We start from the raw sequence: 19,558 nt of genomic DNA, 5'->3' as shown, positions 1-19,558 counted from the left end.
TGCAATATATGGACTCAGTAGTACCCAGTAGTATGATGCATTCTATGTATGGAAGGTACTACATTGTAACAGTTGTTAGTATTTAATCGCTATATCACCCAGGGTGGTTAAACTAGCTATTTTGCCTCTTCATTGATATCCACTCCAGGGCATATTTTCCATTGTAACTCAACCATGGACGGTAGGTATACAAATATTGCATTATTAAGTAGAACCATTGAACTGTTTGAGATTAATTGTATTTAGTTACTATTAAAATGATTGAAAAATACGTTTATAGTAAATAAGTGAAATTACTACTCTTGACTCTATAGAACACCACTATAATTTTCTCTTTTGGTGACTAAACAACCCATTGAATGAGATAATATGGTAAACAAGTTTATAGGTGTCCAGATCAGCAACAACCTGCTCTGGTCCCTCCATGCTGACACTATAGTTAAGAAAGCCCATCAACGCCTCTACTTTCTCAGTAGGCTAAGGAAATTTGGCATGTCTGCCATGACTCTCTCCAGCTTTCTATAATTCTATGAAAGAGACTTCTCACTCAGAGCATGGTGAGTGTCTGGAATGAGCTGCCAGAGGTAGTAGTAGAGGTGGGTATAATTTTGTCTTTTAAAAACATTTAGACAATTACATGGGTAATATGGTTATCAAGGGATATGGGCCAAATGTGGGCAATTGGAACTAGCTAAGTGGTAAAAACTGGGTGGTATGGACAAGTTAGGCCAACGAGTCTGTTTCTATCATGTAAACCTCTATGACTCTCTGTGACTCCAGAGCCACAGCAATGTGGTTGACTCTGAACTGCCCTTGCGCAAGTAGGGTTGGGCAATAAAAGCTAGCCAGTCAGCAACACCCATGTCCCACAAATGAATCTCTTTGTTCTAATACTCTCCCAATGCTCTTCATTAACTGAGTAAGTCTTGCCCTAGTTCGATCTTCCAAAATGCATTACCTCATTTATCTAAATTAAACTCCATCTGCCATTGATCAGCCCACTGGCCCAATTGATCAAGATCCCATTGCAATCCTAGATAACCTTCTTTTCTGTCCACTGTGCCACCAATCTTGGTGTCATCGGCAAACCTACTAACCATGCCTCCTAAATTCTCATTCAAATCATTAATATAAATGACAAATAATTGATCCCCAAGGTGCACTGCTGGTCACAGACCTCCAGTTTGGAAAGCAATCATCTACAACCACCCTCTGTCTTCTATCGTCAAGTCAATTTTGTATCCAATTGGCTACCTCAACCTGGATCCCATGAGATTTAACCTAATGCAACAACCTATCATGCGGTACCTTGTCAAAGGCCTTGCTAAAGTCCATGTAGACAACTTCGATTGCACTGCCCTCATCTACCTTCTTGGTTACCCCTTCAAAAAAACTCAGTCAAATTCATGAGACATGATTTTCCATTCATAAATCCATGTTGACTGTCCCTAATCAGTCCTTGTCTCTCTTGATGCCTGTAGATCCTGCCTCTCAGAATACCTTCCAACAACTTGCCCACTACAGACGTCAGGCTCACTGGCCTGTATTCCCAGGCTTTTCCCTGCAGCCCTTCTTAAACAAAGGTACAACATTTGCTACCCTCGAATCTTCAGGCACCTCACCTCTGGCTGTCGATGATTGAAATATCTCTGCTAGGGGACCTATAATTTCCTCCCTAGCCTCCCACAACGTCCTGGGATACACTTCATCAAGTCCCAGGGATTTATCTACCTTGATGCGCTTTAAGATTTCCAGCACCACCACCTCTATAATTTGTACACTCCTCAAGACATCACTATTTATTTCCCCAAGTTCCCTAACATCCATGCCTTTCTCAACAGTAAAGGCGGATGGGAAATGTTTATTTAAGATCTCACACGGGTGATCCTCTTGTGGATCAGCACATAGATGAACTTGATGATCCTTAACAGGCCCTGCTCTCTCTCTGGTTATTCTTTTGCGCTTTATGTATTTGTAGAGGCTTTTTGGATTCTCCTTTGCCTTATCTGCCAAAACAATCTCATGTCCCCTTTTTGCCCTCCTGATTTGCCTGTAAACTCTTCTCCAATACTGTCTCTTCAAGGGATCGTGTAGGCCGGACCAGGTAAGGATGGCAGATTTTTTTTCCCCCGAAGGGACATTAGTGAACCAGATAGGCTTTTGCAACAATCAACAATGGTTTCATGGTCATCAGTAAATTCTTAATTCCAGATATTTTTTATTGAATTGAATTGCACCATCTGCCGTTAGTGATTGCATTGGCTGAGTTTCTGAATTAATAGTCTAGTGATACCATTAGGCTATTGCCTCCCATCTCATTGTTATTTGTTGGCAAGTAACAATTGGCTTCTAGGTCTTCCATGTTACATTTCAAAAGTGTTTTATTATCTGTAAAGTGCTTTTTGACGTTTTGAAGGCTTCAAATGCACTTATGTAAATACAAAATTTTCTTTTCGCTACTTAAACTTGGAGATGTGAGTCTAATATTTGATTTTTTAAAAAAACAGGCATTTAAGGTCAGAGGATGATCTTTATCGTGGCCATTTTCAACATCAGGAAAGTAATATTATGGCATCGACAACAGAACCCTGGGAAGGATTAAATGCTGGAAACAAGTTGATTAGACCTTTTGATTCAGAACTGGATACTTTTAGGGGCACAGCCTCTTTGTGCCCTACTGAGGATCAAAATAAACAGCAAACAGGTAACTATTTCACTCTTTCTTACATTCAACATCTATGTCTTCTAACTATTGAGGATCATCATTTTGAAGAATTTAAACTTGTACGAATGTATGTAAACTTGATAAATCTACCCCTTATTTAGTAGTACAGCCCTAGGATCAGGGAAGAAAACTGCTTTGCCAATGCGAAGTAGTGAATAACACACAGTATGTTACGAGAAAGGTCCTTTTTGTTTATCAAGTCTGTTGCTTCTGTAGATCTTGCCTCTACCTCACCTACTTAAATCATTTTGAGAAAAAAAATTGCAGAAATAGTTCCTGATTATCAACTTTAAGGGTGCAAACATTCTATGTTTGCCTACCCCATTTTCCACTAATCAACTCCAGAATGTGGTTCTTCAAAAACGACACTCGCATTCCAGTGTCAGCAGCCTACATCCCCTGGAACATTCGATCATCTCAGTCGTAGGAAAAGACAGAGAGGTATACCTAGTCTTGACATGAATCACTTGCTTATCGATATAATATTAATTGCTTTTGCTAGATTATGTCACATAGCCATTATTTTTAGGGGGAGAAATGTCACCTCCAATCTCCTGTGTGAAGTTTGAATTGCATTCCCTAATTGTGTGTATAATTCATGAAAAATGGACTGCTTATATACAAGCCATCTGTACCTCTGCATAATTCCCCCACACAAAAAATAAATATTTTTTTAAAGGCATCAAAATTAGCTCTCTGAATCTCTTTTCATATTTAGTACAAAGTCCTGGAAATGTCACCTTGGTTCACTGGTAGTACACATGCTGCCTGAAATTTCTCGATTGAAGCTCTCCTGCAGGAATCTGGGATGACATGTTATCCCATTACTGAGGGAGTGCTGCATTGATAGAGGTGCCACTTTTGTGGATGAAAAGTTAATTTGAGACCCTGCCTTGTTGTGGTTGTAAAACATCCCATGGTATCATATGGGCGTTCTTCTAGTATCTGAGCCAATGTTTATCCCTCACCTAACCACCCCAGGAAGTGATTAATTGGTCAAATTGCTGTTTGTGCACAAATTGCTGATGGCTACACTTTATACACAATAATATTTTTGGCTGTGAAGCTCTTTGGGATATCCAAATGATGTGTCATGTGCCACCCTTCTAAGGGAAGCGTAATCGTATTGTTGCTTTACCAGTCTTTAGCCATATATATATCCCTAAACTACCTGTATCAAATCTCTCCCATCAGGTTTCCACTCCTCCCATAGTAGCAAAGTGGCCCTAAATAAACATTCTCTGTAAACATAGTGCACTTTCATGCACTTTTTGATCTTTCTGCATCTTTTGACACAATCAACACAGTTTTCTTCAGCGATATCTTCTGTTGTCCAGTTTGATAGTACTGACCTGACTTGGCTTCATCCTTATTTATCCAATTGTCTGCAGAGTACCTTTTGCAATACCTTATTTTCCTGTACTTGTACCCTTATCTTCAGAACCCTTCAAATAGCTAACTACTTTTGTTATTTTCTAGTTTTCGTGTTGCTTCGTGATGATATCATCCAAAAATGTGTTTAGCTTTGTGTTTGCTAAGAACACACACAGCTCTAGCTTTCCACCTCATCTGCTCACGCCATCAGACTGCCTGCCCAACATACAATTTTGAGTGAGCTGTATCTTCTTCTGGCTAAATATTTGGAAGGACAACTCTGTAACCTTGCTGCTGACTCTTAAACCCCTCCATGTCTCGGGCTGAACCAAATTGTACACGGGCTCAGTGCCATATTCTACCCCAAGCTGCACTTTCAACCTTGTACCTATATTATAAATACAACCTATTTTCATCTCTCTATATCACCGTGTCATTCCCTGTACATCAGATGTACCTCTGAAATTTTCAACCATGCCTGATCATCTCCAGATTTAGTTGATCTCATGTTCTCCTCACTGGTTTGCCATCTTTCATGCTCTGTCTCATTCAGCTCATCAAACATTTGTTTTCTGTATCCTATTGTACAATGGTTCACACTCATTACCCTTGTCACAGAATCATAGAAATATATAGCACAGAGGAAAACTATTCATTCCATCATGTCTGTGCCAGCCATAAGAATTATCCAGCCTAACACAATGTCCAGTACTTGGTCCATAGCCATGTAGATTATGGCTGTTCAAGTGAATTTGCAAGTACTTTTAAAAGTGATCTTGGCTTCAGCCAATGGGTTTTAGACCCCCAATACCATCTGGGTAAAAATGTTTCTTTTCAACACTCATATGATCCTTGCACCAATTAATTTAGATCCATCCCCTTTGGTTATTGAATTCTCTAATAAGGGGGACAGGTCCTTCATTTCTACAGTATCTTGGCACCTCATAATTTTATGCACCTCAACTAAATGATACACTGGTTTGACCCATTATTTGAATTCAGCCTCCTTTAAGTGCATATTGCTGTTGATACTGTGTAAACTTCCGTAAAATGCTGAAGCTAAGAAAAAAGTATTTATTTGGAGATGGTGCAACTGGTTTTACTGGCTGAGCTTCAAGGAAAGAGTTAGGAAAGTTGGTCTTAGAATCATAGAATCACTACAGTGCAGAAGGAGACCATTCGACCCATTGAGCCTGCACTGACAGCAATCCAAACCAAGCCCTAACTCCGTAACCCCATGCATTTACCCTGCTAATCCCCCTGATACTAAGGGACTGTTTAGCATCAATCTAACCCACACATCTTTGGACTGTGGGAGGAAACTGGAACACCGGAGGAAACCTACACAGACACGGGGAGAACATGCAAATTCCATATAGGCAGTCAGTCACCCAAGGCCAGGAATCAAACCCGGGTCCCTGGCACTGTGAGGCAGCAGTGTTAACCATTGTGCCTCCTTGCCACCCATGTCTTTGAATTTGTCTGTGCTCTGCTATTTAAAGTCATTAAGCAATTGAACCAAGTCTAATGCATTTAGTAGGGTGTTTGCCGATGTGCACTGGAAACATGACTTTCAGACATCCCTTCACCTGAAACTCCTATCCTCTCTTTAATTATATTTCCCCAGGAATACTTGGGTAATTGTTACCAATATTTCATTGCAGATTTTTCAAAACAAATAACATTAAAATCTATACATTACTTCCATGCTTCATGACAAAAAAGTTAAATTTATTTATTTAACTTTAACTTTTTTAAAGTTTATTTATATGTCACAAGTAAGGCTTACATTTACTCAACAGTGAAGTTACTGTGAAAATCCCCTTGTCGCCACACTACGGCACCTGTTCGGGTACAGTAAGGGGGAATTTAGCATGGCCAATGTACCTAACCGGACTATGGGAGGAAACCTGAGCACCCGGAGGAACCCCCACAGACATGGGGAGAACGTGCAGACTCCACACAGACAGTGATCCAAGCTGGGAATCGAACCCAGGTCCCTGGCGCTGTGAGGCAGCAGTGATAATCACTGTGCCACCATATTGCCCTTAAAGGCACTAGTTAATTGAATTTTGTGTTGTGCGCAATTGACTTCATGGTTTATTTTGCATAGGGACTCCTCCACTTTCTAAAAAGGATGTGGCTACCTCTCCTCTTCTAGTGTTTAATAAAGGTGAACAAGTCAGCACAGCAACATCACCTTTTTGGGCTGAATCGTCGAGGTAAGTTGCCAGCTAAATTTTATTTCTAAATTTTTGATATGATGGAACTCCAATTTCAACGTGTAAATGATTGTATTTTTTGAAACTGTTATTCTCTCAAATTGCGGTATTAGACAAGCAGCCCAGAACACTTGGGTTCAATACCCATCACGATAAGATGAGAATAAAACTGGCAATTTGTGGGCTTGTGCCAGGAAAAGCTGGAGTAGCATTAAAAACCCAAATCTTCACTCATTTCCCTTAAGGAAGGGACCTGCAACATCCACTTGCTTGGGTCTACATATGACTCTAGTCCCATGCAACATGATTGTTTCCTATTTTGGAAAAAAGCATGTCACGAGGCCTTAAATATAAGATTAGTCACCAAGAAATTCAATAGTTTAAGTTTATTTATTAATGTCACAAGTAGGCTTACATTAACACGGCAATGAAGTTACTGTGAAAATCCCCTAGTCGCCACACTCTGGCACCTGTTCGGGTACACTGAGGGAGAATTTTAGCATGACCAATGCACCTAATCAGCATGTCTTCCGGACTGTGGGAGGAAACCAGAGCACCCAGAGGAAACTCACGCAGACACGGGGAGAATGTGCAAACTCCACACGGACAGTGACACAAGCCGGGAATCGAACCCGGGTCCCTGGTGCTGTGAGGGAGCCGTGCTAATCACTGTGCCAGTGTGCCGCCCAAGGGAATTCAGAAGAAGCTTCTTTACCCTATGAGGAGTGAGGAAATGGAACTTGCTACCACACAAGTGGTTGAAATGAACAGTATAGACAAATTTGAGGAGCAGTTGAACAAGCATATGAGGGAGAAGGGAATAATGGTTATGTTGATAGATGTAGGTCAGGAAAGATGGGGAAGGTTCAAGTGGAGCATAAATACCAGCATGGACTGATAGGGTGAATTGCCTGTTTCTATGCCATATAGCCTTTATGCTGCTACGTAATGTAAAATTGGTAGCTTAAAATAAACAGTTGGCATCAAAAACCGCGTATGTATTATAATTTTATCATCTTATAAAGATTGCATTGATAGTTTAATTTGAATTTAAACAAATGTATTTTAATCAAAAACAGAAAATTCTGGAAAATCTCAGCAAGTCTGACAGCATTAGTGGAGAGAGAAAATAGGGTCAGCCTGACTCGAAACGGCCTCCACTCACCTGATGAAGGGGCAACGCTCCGAAAGCTCGTGCTACCAAATAAACCTGTTGGTCTTTAACCTGGTGTTGTGAGACTTCTTACTCCACTAATGCTGTTAGACCTGCTGAAATTTTCCAACATATTCTGTTTTTGTTTCAGATTCCAGCATCCGCAGTATTTTGCCTTTATCTTTGTTTTTAATGCTTTAATACCTTTGAGATCATGTTTAACTATTCTGGCATTGCAATTTATAAATGGGTTTGTACTATTTAATAAAATCAACTTGTTTCATATTTTATAATACTGGGCTGGGATTGAAATTGGCGATTGGGCTTTGCCGCTTTGTTAAACCAGTGTGTACATGAAGGCCATCAGTTGCCTACACAGCAGCAAAATGAATTCCATGATGACTAAAATATAATAGCTTTTAAAGTTTTTTACAATAATCTGTGGCACTAATTCAAAACATTTTCTCCAGCGGAAAATCTGATATTAATGTGTTTTTTTTTTCAGACCAATCTTTACTGTTGGGCAAAGGTAATATTACTAGGTTTTTACTGACTAAGTCAAGTGATTCATGCAACAAAATCTCTCCCTCTCAATGCGTGAGAGAATTCTTTAAATAGAACCAGGTTTATAAGTGCATGCTATATAGTTCTGATAAAATGACCTTTCCTATGCACTATATTGCACCGCAGTGCCATCTCTCTTCAGTCTTCCACCTCTTGTCAACATCAGTCATATTGATATTGCTCTTGAACCATGAAAGAGAGTTGGGGGGGTGACAGGGGGAGGTGAATAGAAACCATGCATTGCAGCATCTGCTGGTAGCTTGTGGGCATGGAGAATTTGTTAGTTCCAGTACTATGTCCACTAGTCGTTTGGATGAATATAATTTGAATTTATGCCAAATCCTGGCTTTAAAATTTGCATTAATTACCTTTTCTCCTGGCTGTAAGATTTGTCTTTCCCACTCAGCCATTGCTTAGCCCTGAGTAAATTCTTGTCAAGTGTTCCAAGGAAAATCCAAAAAGCACTGACTTGAAACATTGGAGCAGCGATTAAACTCCAAAGTGATTAAAGTGGCGATGTGTAATATGTTTCAGGCTGACAGGTACTCTGAGTCAATTCACTAATCAGCTTCCAATCATTATTACCACGAGTTATATCGAGGCTCTGAAGAAAATGTTGAACTGCTGAATTGGCCCATGTACTTGCTTGTTTCAGAAATATTAAGAAAAAGAAATTCTCAACAGGTGATCCTGTTCTCAGTGTGAACTGAAGAAAAGCCAATTGGACCAGAACCAAGGCAGGGAATAGTAATTGATTATGGACCTTCTGTATTGAACATCACCATACCCATGACACTGGATGCTAGCTTATTAATGTGTAAATATAAAGAATTTAATTGCCTAATTAGAATGTTCTACAACAGAATGCTGATTGTTGTTTGCATTATACTAACTGGGCCAATCGGATTAAAGTTAACTGCACACTGTTGGGTACTTTGACTTTCTCTGAAAGAAAGGTCTCACATTTATATAGGATCTTGTCGCAAACATTTGCTAGGATCTTACCAACTATCACAAACAGCGAGATTGCTCTCTGGTTGTCACACAATTTTTTTGACCTTTTCATTTATACAAATGAACATTTGTGGCATCCTTGAAAACTGAAGAAATGGTTTGTTAATCCCACGTTCTGTGATGTAATTGTGCCAGTTTGATGGTGAGCTAGGGTACCTCAGATTTGTAATTTTTCCTGGGATCCTCTTTGGACATAGAGCTTTCTTTGAGGGTAAGGTTCTGATAGCTTTGTCGGTCTTTACAAGAGAGGTGTTTTCTGTCCAATTGGGACAGTCTGAAGGATTGTCAATAGCTACCCCATTAACAGTGGATGGGCCGTTGAACATGCTCCAAGGTGCTCAGCACAGCAGACTTTGATAACTATACTATCTGTCAGGACAGATTCCTCATCAGTACTGAGAACAGTGAGTATCTGTGTGAGGGTCAACCATAAAGTCTTCAGGGCTTTATCAACATTTCTCATGTTGCGCTGATCAACATTTACTTGAAGACTTATGGCTTGTTCAACCCACCATGCATCTTTCTTAGACCTCACACAGCTCCTTTTCAGGATAACTTTGCTCTCCTGGAGTGTTTTCTTAGCAGAGGCTGTATTATTGTTACCCAACCTTGTAGCATATGCTGCATTTGTCTCAAGTTGTTCCTTCATCAAGCCAATCTTGGTTGTTTCTTTTCTGTATTCCCAAGTCATCATTGGCAGCCCCAGAACTGTTGATTTGAAGGTTAACTAGGTCACTTTGATATCTTCACATGGGTTTTCTTCGGAGGTCAGCCATTCCTCAAGTCTGAGCCTTAATTGTTCACAGTGCTCTGCGGATGCCAGTTTCTGCACACCTAGCTTTCTTGGAGGTCTTATGCATTTTGGTCGTCTTTATGGTGAGATACTCAATTTCATCTTCGAGTTCAGCATCTTGTGGTCTGTAGAACAGTGGTTCCCAACCAGTGTGCTGCAAAACAAATTCCAAATATTTCAAAATTAATGTGGTTAAACTAAAACTAATCTTCATCTTCAGCTCCATGGTTGGCATCTCCAAGACTCGATGAATCTTGGGCCTCCCACGCATGCGCTGGGAAGGTGCAGCACATGCGCGGTATACATTTTTTACGTTGGTCAGGCCCATGCGTAATACCAGTGGGACTTGGAGCTGAATACAAAGGTGCCATGCACATGGGAGAAGTGAAAGAGATGGAGAGGTTTTAAAAAAACAGGTGAAAGGACAGAGAGAAGTTTAAAAACGAAGTTCCCAGTAAGGGAAGAAAACAGAGAAAATAGGAGATGTGCCTCAAAATGTTTTTGTAGTATAGAGGTGTGCATTAAATTTAAAAGGTTGGCAGCCACTGCTATAGAGCACTCAACTCCTCTTAACCCTAGAAATCATAACATATTTTATGTTGCTTTGCTGGGTAATGATAAAGTCAAGTTGATATTATTGTTTAGATCTTAGGTGCAGCTAAGTGTTTTTGTACGTTGCTGTCTGTTGAAGATAGTGCTGATGATTGACATATTCTGATGGGTGCAAAAACTTGTGAGGAGCATGTCATGCTGTTACATTTCCCCACATCTGATTCCCCAGGACAACATCCCAAGCCTGATAGTCCACTCCTACCCTTGCATTGAAGGCCCCATCGCAATGAACTTGTCCCCTGTGGAGAATTTGTGATCATCTTGGTCCATGCCCTCATGGAATTTGCATGTGATATCCTCAGGACAAGTCATTGTTTTGGCGTATGCACTGATTCAGCAGATACTCTTTGAAGCATCAGGCTTAGAGTGCAATACTTTAATTGAGTAATATGTACTGTGAATGACTTGCTTCTTCCACTTTTCCCCCATATGTGCACATTTGCATTCTTTGTTGAGACAATCTTGATTTAAAAACGAAAAGAACATAACACTGTTATTTGCAAGCATTTGTTTTATTTATTAGAAGATCTAAACAGCAATATATCACTTCACACACTGGCACTGTGAATATAAATAATGTATTAGGATGGTAGTTACAATGTAATTTGCAGAAGATTATGACAGAATGCTAAATGCATTCTGATTATTGCATTTATTGATTCAGTGAAATGCATTAAAGGTCTGTATTTGTGACCATGCAAAATTAATATTACTTAGCCTCATCATATTTAAGGTCCCTTGGAAGTACAGATTAACAATCCGTCAGACTGCACTTGCAACAATGAAATATAGTTGAAAAGAAATAGATTAGTCCATCATCATTTCTCAAATACATTTCAAGCTTAACAATTGTATTGTATATCACTAATCGACACTAGTTTTAGATCTGGTATGATGTTCTGGAATGCAAGAAAAATGGAAAGAGGAAAGGCCATTTGGCTTATCAAGCTAATTACTCCGGCAGGTAGTTTATTGAATTCCAAACTTTAGCTCACCTGGTTAATTTCATCTGCAAAGGTTCTGCAGAGATTCTTTTTAAGTACAAGACTTATTTGACCCTCAATGCCATGTTTAACCAAATATTTTCTTAGCTATTTTTATAGGTGTAGTTGAAAGTTTGCGGGAAGGCAATGGCCTAGTGATATTATCGCTAGACTATTAATCCAGAAACTCAGCTAATGATCTGGGGATCCAGGTTTGAATCCCGCCACGGCTTCCATGGTGGAATTTGAATTCAGTAAAAAAAATTCTGGAATTAAGAATCTACTGATGACCATGAAACATTGTTGATTGTCGGAAAAACCCATCAGGTTCACAAATGCCCTTTAGGGAAGGAAATCTGTCATTCTTACCTGGTCTGGCCTATATGTGACTCCAGAGCCACAGCAATGTGGTTGACTCTCAACTGCCCTCGGGCAACTAGGAATGGGCAATAAATGTTGGCCAGCCAGCGACGTCCATGTCCCACGAATGAATTTTTTAAAAAGCTGCTTTAGGTGGGAGTATTTCTTTCATTCTTGGGGTATGGGTGCCATCTGCAAGGCTGGTATTTATTGTTCGTCTCCAGTTGCCCATGAAAATGTGGTGATTGACTGCTGCCTTGCATCACAACAGTCTTGGTGATGAATGTAGCCTTTTTTCATTAAGTCACAAGATGTGGTTTGTTGCTGCAACACAAGCATTTTTTAAATTGTCCTGAGAAGGTTGTTGTGAGCCGCCTTCCTGAACTGCTACAATTTGTGTGGTGAAGGTACTCCCACAGTGCTGATAGGATGTTGTAGGATTTTGATCCGGTGATGACCAAGTATCAGTGATATAGTTCGGAGGCAGGGTCATATATGACTCCGAGGGAAACGTGGAGATGGTGGTTTCCATTGTACCTGCTGCCCATGACCTTGGGGGTCAAGGTCGTGGATTTGGGAGTTGCTGCAGTGATGTTAAATTGAGATCCCATGTATTTTCTCTGGTCCTATGGCACTATTTTGACGAAGAGCTGGGAAGTTACCCCCAGTATTCTGCCCAATATTTATCCCTCAATTAACATTGCAAAAATGGAAAATCTGGTCAATATCACATTGCTGTTTGTGGAATCTTGCTGTGTGCAATTTGACTGCTCTGGTTCTTACATCACACTATTGACTACATTTGAAAGTACTTAATTTGCTTAAAGTGCTTTGAATGAGATCCATTTGCCCCTCTACCCCATTTAAATTCCTATTTGCCAAGTAGCACGTGACCTCCTTATTTTTTATATTTATCTATATTCAAATTCATTTGGCAACTATACGATAGTTCTTAGTTTATCAATGTCACCTTCTAATTTATTGCAGCCCTCCTCAGTACTGGCTATTGTCCCTCCCATCCCAGTTTGCTGTCATCCAGAAATTTAGAAATTGTTTCTCCAAAGTCTTTAATCATCAATATAGGTTGACATTGTGAGCAACAATGGGCCCAGCACTGATCCTTGTGGAACCCCACTCTCATGTAGCTAATTTCTGACTATTCTTGTGTCATCTTACGCCTTCGATATTAAAATCTCTTGTGCAAAACACGTGGCAGTATTTAAAATGGAGTTCACCTAAAATTGAGCATCAGGCTTTGTGGTTTCTGCGCAAGTTTCTAATTTAAAAAGCAATGTTCTAAATGCATTATTGTATTACAAACCATTTAAGTCCAACATGCAACATCTTTTGAATTTGAATTCATTTTTGAGATGTGGCCATCCCTCGTAAGGTTGATGCTTATTGAAAATTCCTTGTTTGCCAGAAAAGGAGGGTTACCTACTTGACCCACTGCAGTCTATGGTGAACCTGCTCCCACAATGTTGTATGTATTTCTTTGTAGGTGTTTGATATAACATGCATGACATATTAGCCTAGTTAGGGGGAGAAGTTAAGAGGCAATCATGCATGTGTGGAATTAGAGCCACTTATGGGTCAAAATGAGTAAGGGTGGCAGATTTTCTTCCCTAAAGGAATTAGTGAACTCAGTTCTTTTTCGGCAACCTGACAGCTTCATGGTCGCTTTTATTGATTACAGCTTTTTGGTTCCAGAATTTTATACTGAAACCATGTTCTCAAATTTAGCCTAACCCGATCTGTTATATTTACGTTTCTATCTTGTCCCCGGACATTAATTTCTCCTGACTCTTGCTTAGCAACAGCTTTTGCAAGTATCATTACTTGTCCTTAAAATATATTTAACTTATTCACAATTATTTTCATATTTTAATATCTAATTGGGCCAACAAACTATTCTGTATAAATTTCTCCTACCTGAAAAATGACCCATTATCTCAAGTCAATTTTTCTATAGCATATTGTTTTACTATCCACTCGTTAACGTCTATTATCTTTTTCATTCTTTCCACTTCTCCAACAGCACTGAAAGCAACCCAGGTATAACACTTTTCCGCACCTTAACTTTGTGTTATTTTAATTCAACAGGCCTTCCTTCCATAATGTAATTTTTCTCCATATATATATTATCGATGTTGTTTCAACTTGTTCTTCAAAATAGTGCACTAGTGAGATCTTTTGCATCCATGTTTAATTTTGGGAAGATTAAAGTTTAACTGTAGAAAATGGAATAAATGCAACTAAAGCAGCTTGGAGTCCATTACACTTAAATTGTTAACTGAAGGGGTTAGTAGCTAGAAAGGTAAGAACTTAAAAGAACAGGTGAGTTTACTTAGCCGTATGTTGCAGTTGGGACCTCGTGCTTTGCAGCTCAACAAGAAGTTTGGGAATTGATAGCATCAAGAAGGCCACAGTACAGAATACAGAGACTGTGGAGAACTCAGTGAATGGGTCCAGTAAGGCTCAGAGAAATAAAACACAGGGAAGAGTGTACAAAACGTGATAGGACAGATGATCTGAGAAAGCAAGGCAGAGAGCAAGGGAAGTCTAGATTAATATAGAAACATAGATGAGAGAGCAGGAGGAGGTCATTTGGCCCTTCGAGCCTGCTCTGACATTCATTACAATCATGGCTGATCGTCCAACTCAATAGCCTAATCCTGCTTTCTTTCCATAACCTTTGATCTTATTCGCCCCAAGAGCTATATCTAGCCGCCTCTTGAATACATTTGATGTTTTGGCATCAACTACTTCCTGTGGTAATGAATTCCACAGGCTCACCACTCTTTGGGTGAAGAAATGTCTTCTCACCTCTGTCCTAAATGGTCTATTCCTGAATCCTCAGACTGTGACCCTTGGTTCTGGACTCTCCCGCCATTGGGAATATCCTCCCTGCATCTGCCCTGTCTAGTCCTGTTAGAATTTTATAAGTCTCTATGAGATCCCTCCTCATTCATCTGAACTCCAGCAAAAACAATCCTAACCTAGTCAATCTCTCCTCATAAATCAGTCCCACCATCCCTGGAATCACCCTGGTAAACCTTTGCTGCACTCCTCGAGAGCAAGAACATCCTTCCTCAGAAAAGGAGACTAAAACTGCACACACTATTCTAGGTGTGGCCTCACCAAGGCCCTATATAATTGCAACAACACATCCCTGCTCCTGTACTTGAAACCTCTCTCAATGAAGGCCAACATACCATTTGCCTTCTTTACTGCCTGTTGCACCTGCATTCTTACCTTCAGTGACTGGTGCAAAAGGACACCCAGGTCCCACTGCACATTTCCCTCTCCCAATTTACAACCATTCAGGTAGTTACCTGCCGCCTTGTTTTTGTATCCAAAGCGAATAACCTCACGTTTATCCAAATTATACTGCATCTGCCATTGATTTGCCCACTCACCCAACCTGTCCAGATCATTCTGAAGGATCTCTGCATCCTCGTCACAGTTAACCCTCCCACCCAACTTGGTATCAACTGCAAACTTTGATATGTTGCATTTTGTTCCCTCATCCACTATAATGGGGATTACCATTGAAGAGCAGATCAAAGGCTAGGAATTCTGTGGCGAGTAACTCACCACCTAACTCCCCAAAACCTGTCCATCATCTACAAGGCACAAATCAGGAGTTTAATAACATTCAAGGAGCTTAACACCATCCAGGACAAAACATCTTGCTTGATTGCTACCTCTTCCACAAACATTCAATCCCTCCACCATCAATGAACATTGGCAGCTGTGTGTATCATCCACAAGATGTACTGCAGGAACTCACCAAGGTTGCTTAAGCAGCACCTTCCAAACCCACAACCGCTATCATCTAGAAGTACAAGAGCAGCAGATACGTGGGGACACCACCACCTAGAGGTTCCCCTCCAAATCACTCACCATCCTGACTTGGAAATGCATTGCTGTTCCTTTGATGTTGCTGGGTCAAAATCAAAAAAGTTCTTCTCTAACAACACTGTGGGTGTACCTACACCTCAGAATCTGCAGCAATTCAAGAAGGCAGCTTACAACCACCTTCTCAGGGGCAAGTACGAATGGGAAGTAAATGCCGATCTAACCAGTGACGGCCACATCCCATAAATGACTAAAATTTTAAAAATCTGTGACAGGAGCAAACGTCAAATAAAATTTGACACTGAGCTGCTGCATATGGAGATGTGGTTTACATGGACTTCAGCAAGGGGTTCGATAAGGTCCCCCATGCAAGACTTCTCGAGAAAGTGAGAGGGCATGGGATCCAAGGCCCAACAACTAATCAAGTCTTTAAGCAGGCCTGGATCTGCAGAGTCTCACTGACTGTCCTGTCTGGAGACAATACATATCTCTTTAGCCTGTCTTGATGCTCTCTCCACTCACATTGTTTGTATCTTAAAGACTTGATTAGCTGTAAGTATTTGCATTCCAACCATTATTCATGTAAATTGAGTTTGTGTCTTTATATGCCCTGTTTGTGAACAGAATTCCCACTCACCTCAAGAAGGGGCTTAAGGCTCCGAAAGCTTGTGTGGCTTTTGCTACCAAATAAACCTGTTGGACTTTAACCTGGTGTTGTTAAACTTCTTACTGTGTTTGCCTGCAGAAGGCAGAGTGTGGTTGTAGATGGGTCTTTTTCTGAATGGAGGTCGGTCACCAGTGGAGTGCCCCAGGGATCTGTTCTGGGACCCTTGCTGTTTGTCATTTTCATAAATGACCTGGATGAGGAAGTGGAGGGATGGGTTGGTAAGTTTGCCGACGACACGAAGGTTGGTGGTGTTGTGGATAGGTTGGAGGGATGTCAGAAGCTGCAGCGTGACATAGATAGGATGCAAGACTGGGCGGAGAAGTGGCAGATGGACTTCAACCCGGATAAATGTGTCGTGGTCCATTTTGGTAGGTCAAATGGGATGAAGGAGTATAATATCAAGGGTAAGACTCTTAGCAGTGTAGAGGATCAGAAGGACCTTGGAGTCCGAGTCCATAGGACTCTAAAATCGGCCCCGCAGGTAGAGGTGGTGGTTAAGAAGGCGTATGGTGTGCTGGCCTTCATCAATCGAGGGATTGAGTTTAGGAGTCGGGAGATAATGATGCAGCTATATAAGACCCTCGTCAGACCCCACTTGGAGTACTGTGCTCAGTTCTGGTCGCCTCATTACAGGAGGGATGTGGAAATGATTGAAAGGGTGCAGAGGAGATTTCTAAGGATGTTGCCTGGATTGTTGGCGTGCCTTACGAGGATAGGCTGAGGGAGCTCGGTCTTTTCTCCTTGGAGAGACGAAGGATGAGAGGTGACCTGATAGAGGTGTACAAGATGTTGAGAGGTATAGATCGGGTGGATTCTCAGAGGCTTTTTCCCAGGGCTGAAATGGCTGCTACGAGAGGACACAGGTTTAAGGTGCTGTGGAGTAGGTACAGAGGAGATGTTAGAGGTAAGTTTTTCACTCAGAGGGTGGTGGGTGAGTGGAATCGGCTGCCGTCAGTGGTGGTGGAGGCAAACTCGATAAGAGTCTTTTAAGAGACTTCTGGATGAGTACATGGGACTTAATAGGATTGAGGGTTATAGGTAAGCCTATATATAAGCCTAGGTAGGTAGGGACATGACCGACGCAACTTGTGGGCTGAAGGGCCTGTTTGTGCTGTATTTTTTCTATGTTCTATATTCTGCTGTTAGGCAGTCCCTCGGAGTCAAGAATGACATGTTTCCACATTAAAATGCATTCTCATGTGATTCATGAGTCCAGTGCACTACCTACAGGCTCTGACAGCACAGTGGTTATCACTGCTGCCTCACAGCGCCAGGGATCTGGGTTTGATTCCCAGCTTGGGTCACTATCTGTGCAGAGTCTGCACGTTCTCCCCGTGTCTGCGTGGGTTTCCTCCAGACGTTCCAGTTTCCTCCCACATGTCTGCAAGACTGTGTTAATGTAAACCTACTTGTGACACTAATAAATAAACTGTCAAAAGTAGAGCTGGCGGTGGTTGGGGTGCCTAGGTTGCCATGCACTGCATTCCCTGTCGACGCTTGGCTTGAGCTTGCTCTTGGTGATGAAACTTGAAGTGTCCAGCTCCTTTCTGGGCACTTTTTCTTCACTTTGGGTGGCCATGGGCCTGGGATTTCCAGGTGTTGGTGCGGATGTTGCACTTTTACAAAGAGGCTTTGAGGGTGTCCTGAAGTCTTTCCTCTGCTCTCCTGAGGCTTGCTTGGCATGTCTAAGCTCTGAGTGGAGTGCTTATTTCAGAGTCTTGTTACAGACATGCAGATGATGTGGCCTGCCCAATGGAGCTAGTCAAGCATGGTCAATATTTTGATGCTGGGGATGTTGGCTTGAGTGTGAACACTGATGTTGGTGTGCTTATCCTGCCAATGGATTAACATGATCTTGCAGAGATAGGACTGGTGGTACTTCTCTAGGGTCTTGAGGTGACTGCTGTACATAGTCCACATCTGAGTCACATAGGAGGATGAGTTTCACTCGGTAGATGATGAACTGGATACCTGTTCTGAGGTCCTGGTCTCCAAACACCTTCTTCCTCAAGCACTGAAGGCTATGCTGGCGCACTGAAGGTAGTGTTGAACATCATCGTTGATGTCAGCTCTTGTTTACAGCAGGCTCTCAGGTATGGAAAGTGGTTCACTTTGTCAGTGCCCGAATACTTGCTTAAAGAGCGAGGTTTTAAGGGATCCCTTGAAGGACGCAGGGAGATGGAGAGGATTTAGAGAAGGAATTTCTGAGCCAAGAGGCCCGGCAAAGAAGCTATGGCTGCCAGTAGGGAACAAAGAAAATAAAACATACGACCATGCATACGTACGAAGGATGCACCATTCACCCGGACTAGAGGTGCACAGATCTCGGAGCTGTGTAGGACTGGATGAGTTCACATATTCAGGGAGGAATGAAGCGTGAAGGGATTTAAAAACGAGGATAAAAATTTTTAAATTGAGGCATTGCTGTGGCTAATATAGACCAGCAAACTCAGTGGTGACGGGTAAATGGCTTTTGGTTCAAGTTAGGTTACAGACAACAAAGGTTAGGATAAGCTCAAGCATATGGACGATGCAAGGTGGGAGACTGGCCAGAACAGCATTGGAATAATGAAGTCTAGTGGTAACAAAAGCACAGAGTATTTCAGTGCAGATGAGCAGCGACAGATGCGAATATGGGTGATGCTATGGAGGTGGAGAAACAGGCAGCCTTGGTGATGGCAAAGATATGGGGCCAGAAGCTCAGTTCAGGGTCAAATAGAGCACTAAGGTTGAGGGCTGTCTGTTTCAACTCAGACAGTGGCCAGAAAGAGGGGCGGTATCATTGGTGGGATGAAATAAATATTTAATTGGAGGAATTTATGATTGTCTATGAATTTATTGAAGAAATAAATATTTAATTGAAGGCATTTTCTACTTGTCAGTCAAACATCATAACAAATCAAGGGAGATTCTGATGAGGTGGATCTGGCTGCCATCAGCATAAACATCACCAATTCATTGTAGCTGTTTGATTGTTAAAACACAACTGATTAATTAATGTCAATGGCCCATGTGTGACTCTTGATCCATACCAAATGATTGATTCTTTACTGCACTCTGGTGTATTGAAAGGGCTCACCACCATTTCAAGGCAACAAGAGATGAGAAATGAATGCTGGCCAGACTTGTTTTAATTTATTCACTCATTGTGAACCTCACTGGCAAAGCATTTATTGCCCATCCCTGGTTGTGCTTGAGAAGCTGATGGTGGTGAACTGCTTGCATTGCTG

General features: G+C 41.3%; 1 protein-coding gene across 4 annotated transcripts in view; it reads left to right on the top strand.

Annotated features, from left to right (window-relative positions):
- Nucleotides 1–19,558, top strand: part of kiaa1328 (KIAA1328 ortholog) — a 202,500-nt gene that overhangs the window by 143,624 nt on the left and 39,318 nt on the right. For 3 of the 4 annotated variants that reach the window (XM_078220701.1, XM_078220681.1, XM_078220671.1), the window contains 3 exons: nt 2,508–2,704; nt 6,213–6,321; nt 7,980–8,003. In XM_078220701.1, coding sequence (XP_078076827.1) covers nt 2,508–2,704; nt 6,213–6,321; nt 7,980–8,003 — 330 coding nt within the window. The remainder of the gene's footprint in view (nt 1–2,507; nt 2,705–6,212; nt 6,322–7,979; nt 8,004–19,558) is intronic. The other variant, XM_078220691.1, reaches the window with a different exon arrangement.

This window comes from Mustelus asterias, chromosome 1 (assembly GCF_964213995.1).
Source record: "Mustelus asterias chromosome 1, sMusAst1.hap1.1, whole genome shotgun sequence".
In the NCBI taxonomy this organism is placed as follows: domain Eukaryota; kingdom Metazoa; phylum Chordata; class Chondrichthyes; order Carcharhiniformes; family Triakidae; genus Mustelus; species Mustelus asterias.
The sequence above is the reverse complement of the archived record's forward strand: the minus strand, read 5'-3'. Positions and strand labels throughout refer to the sequence as shown.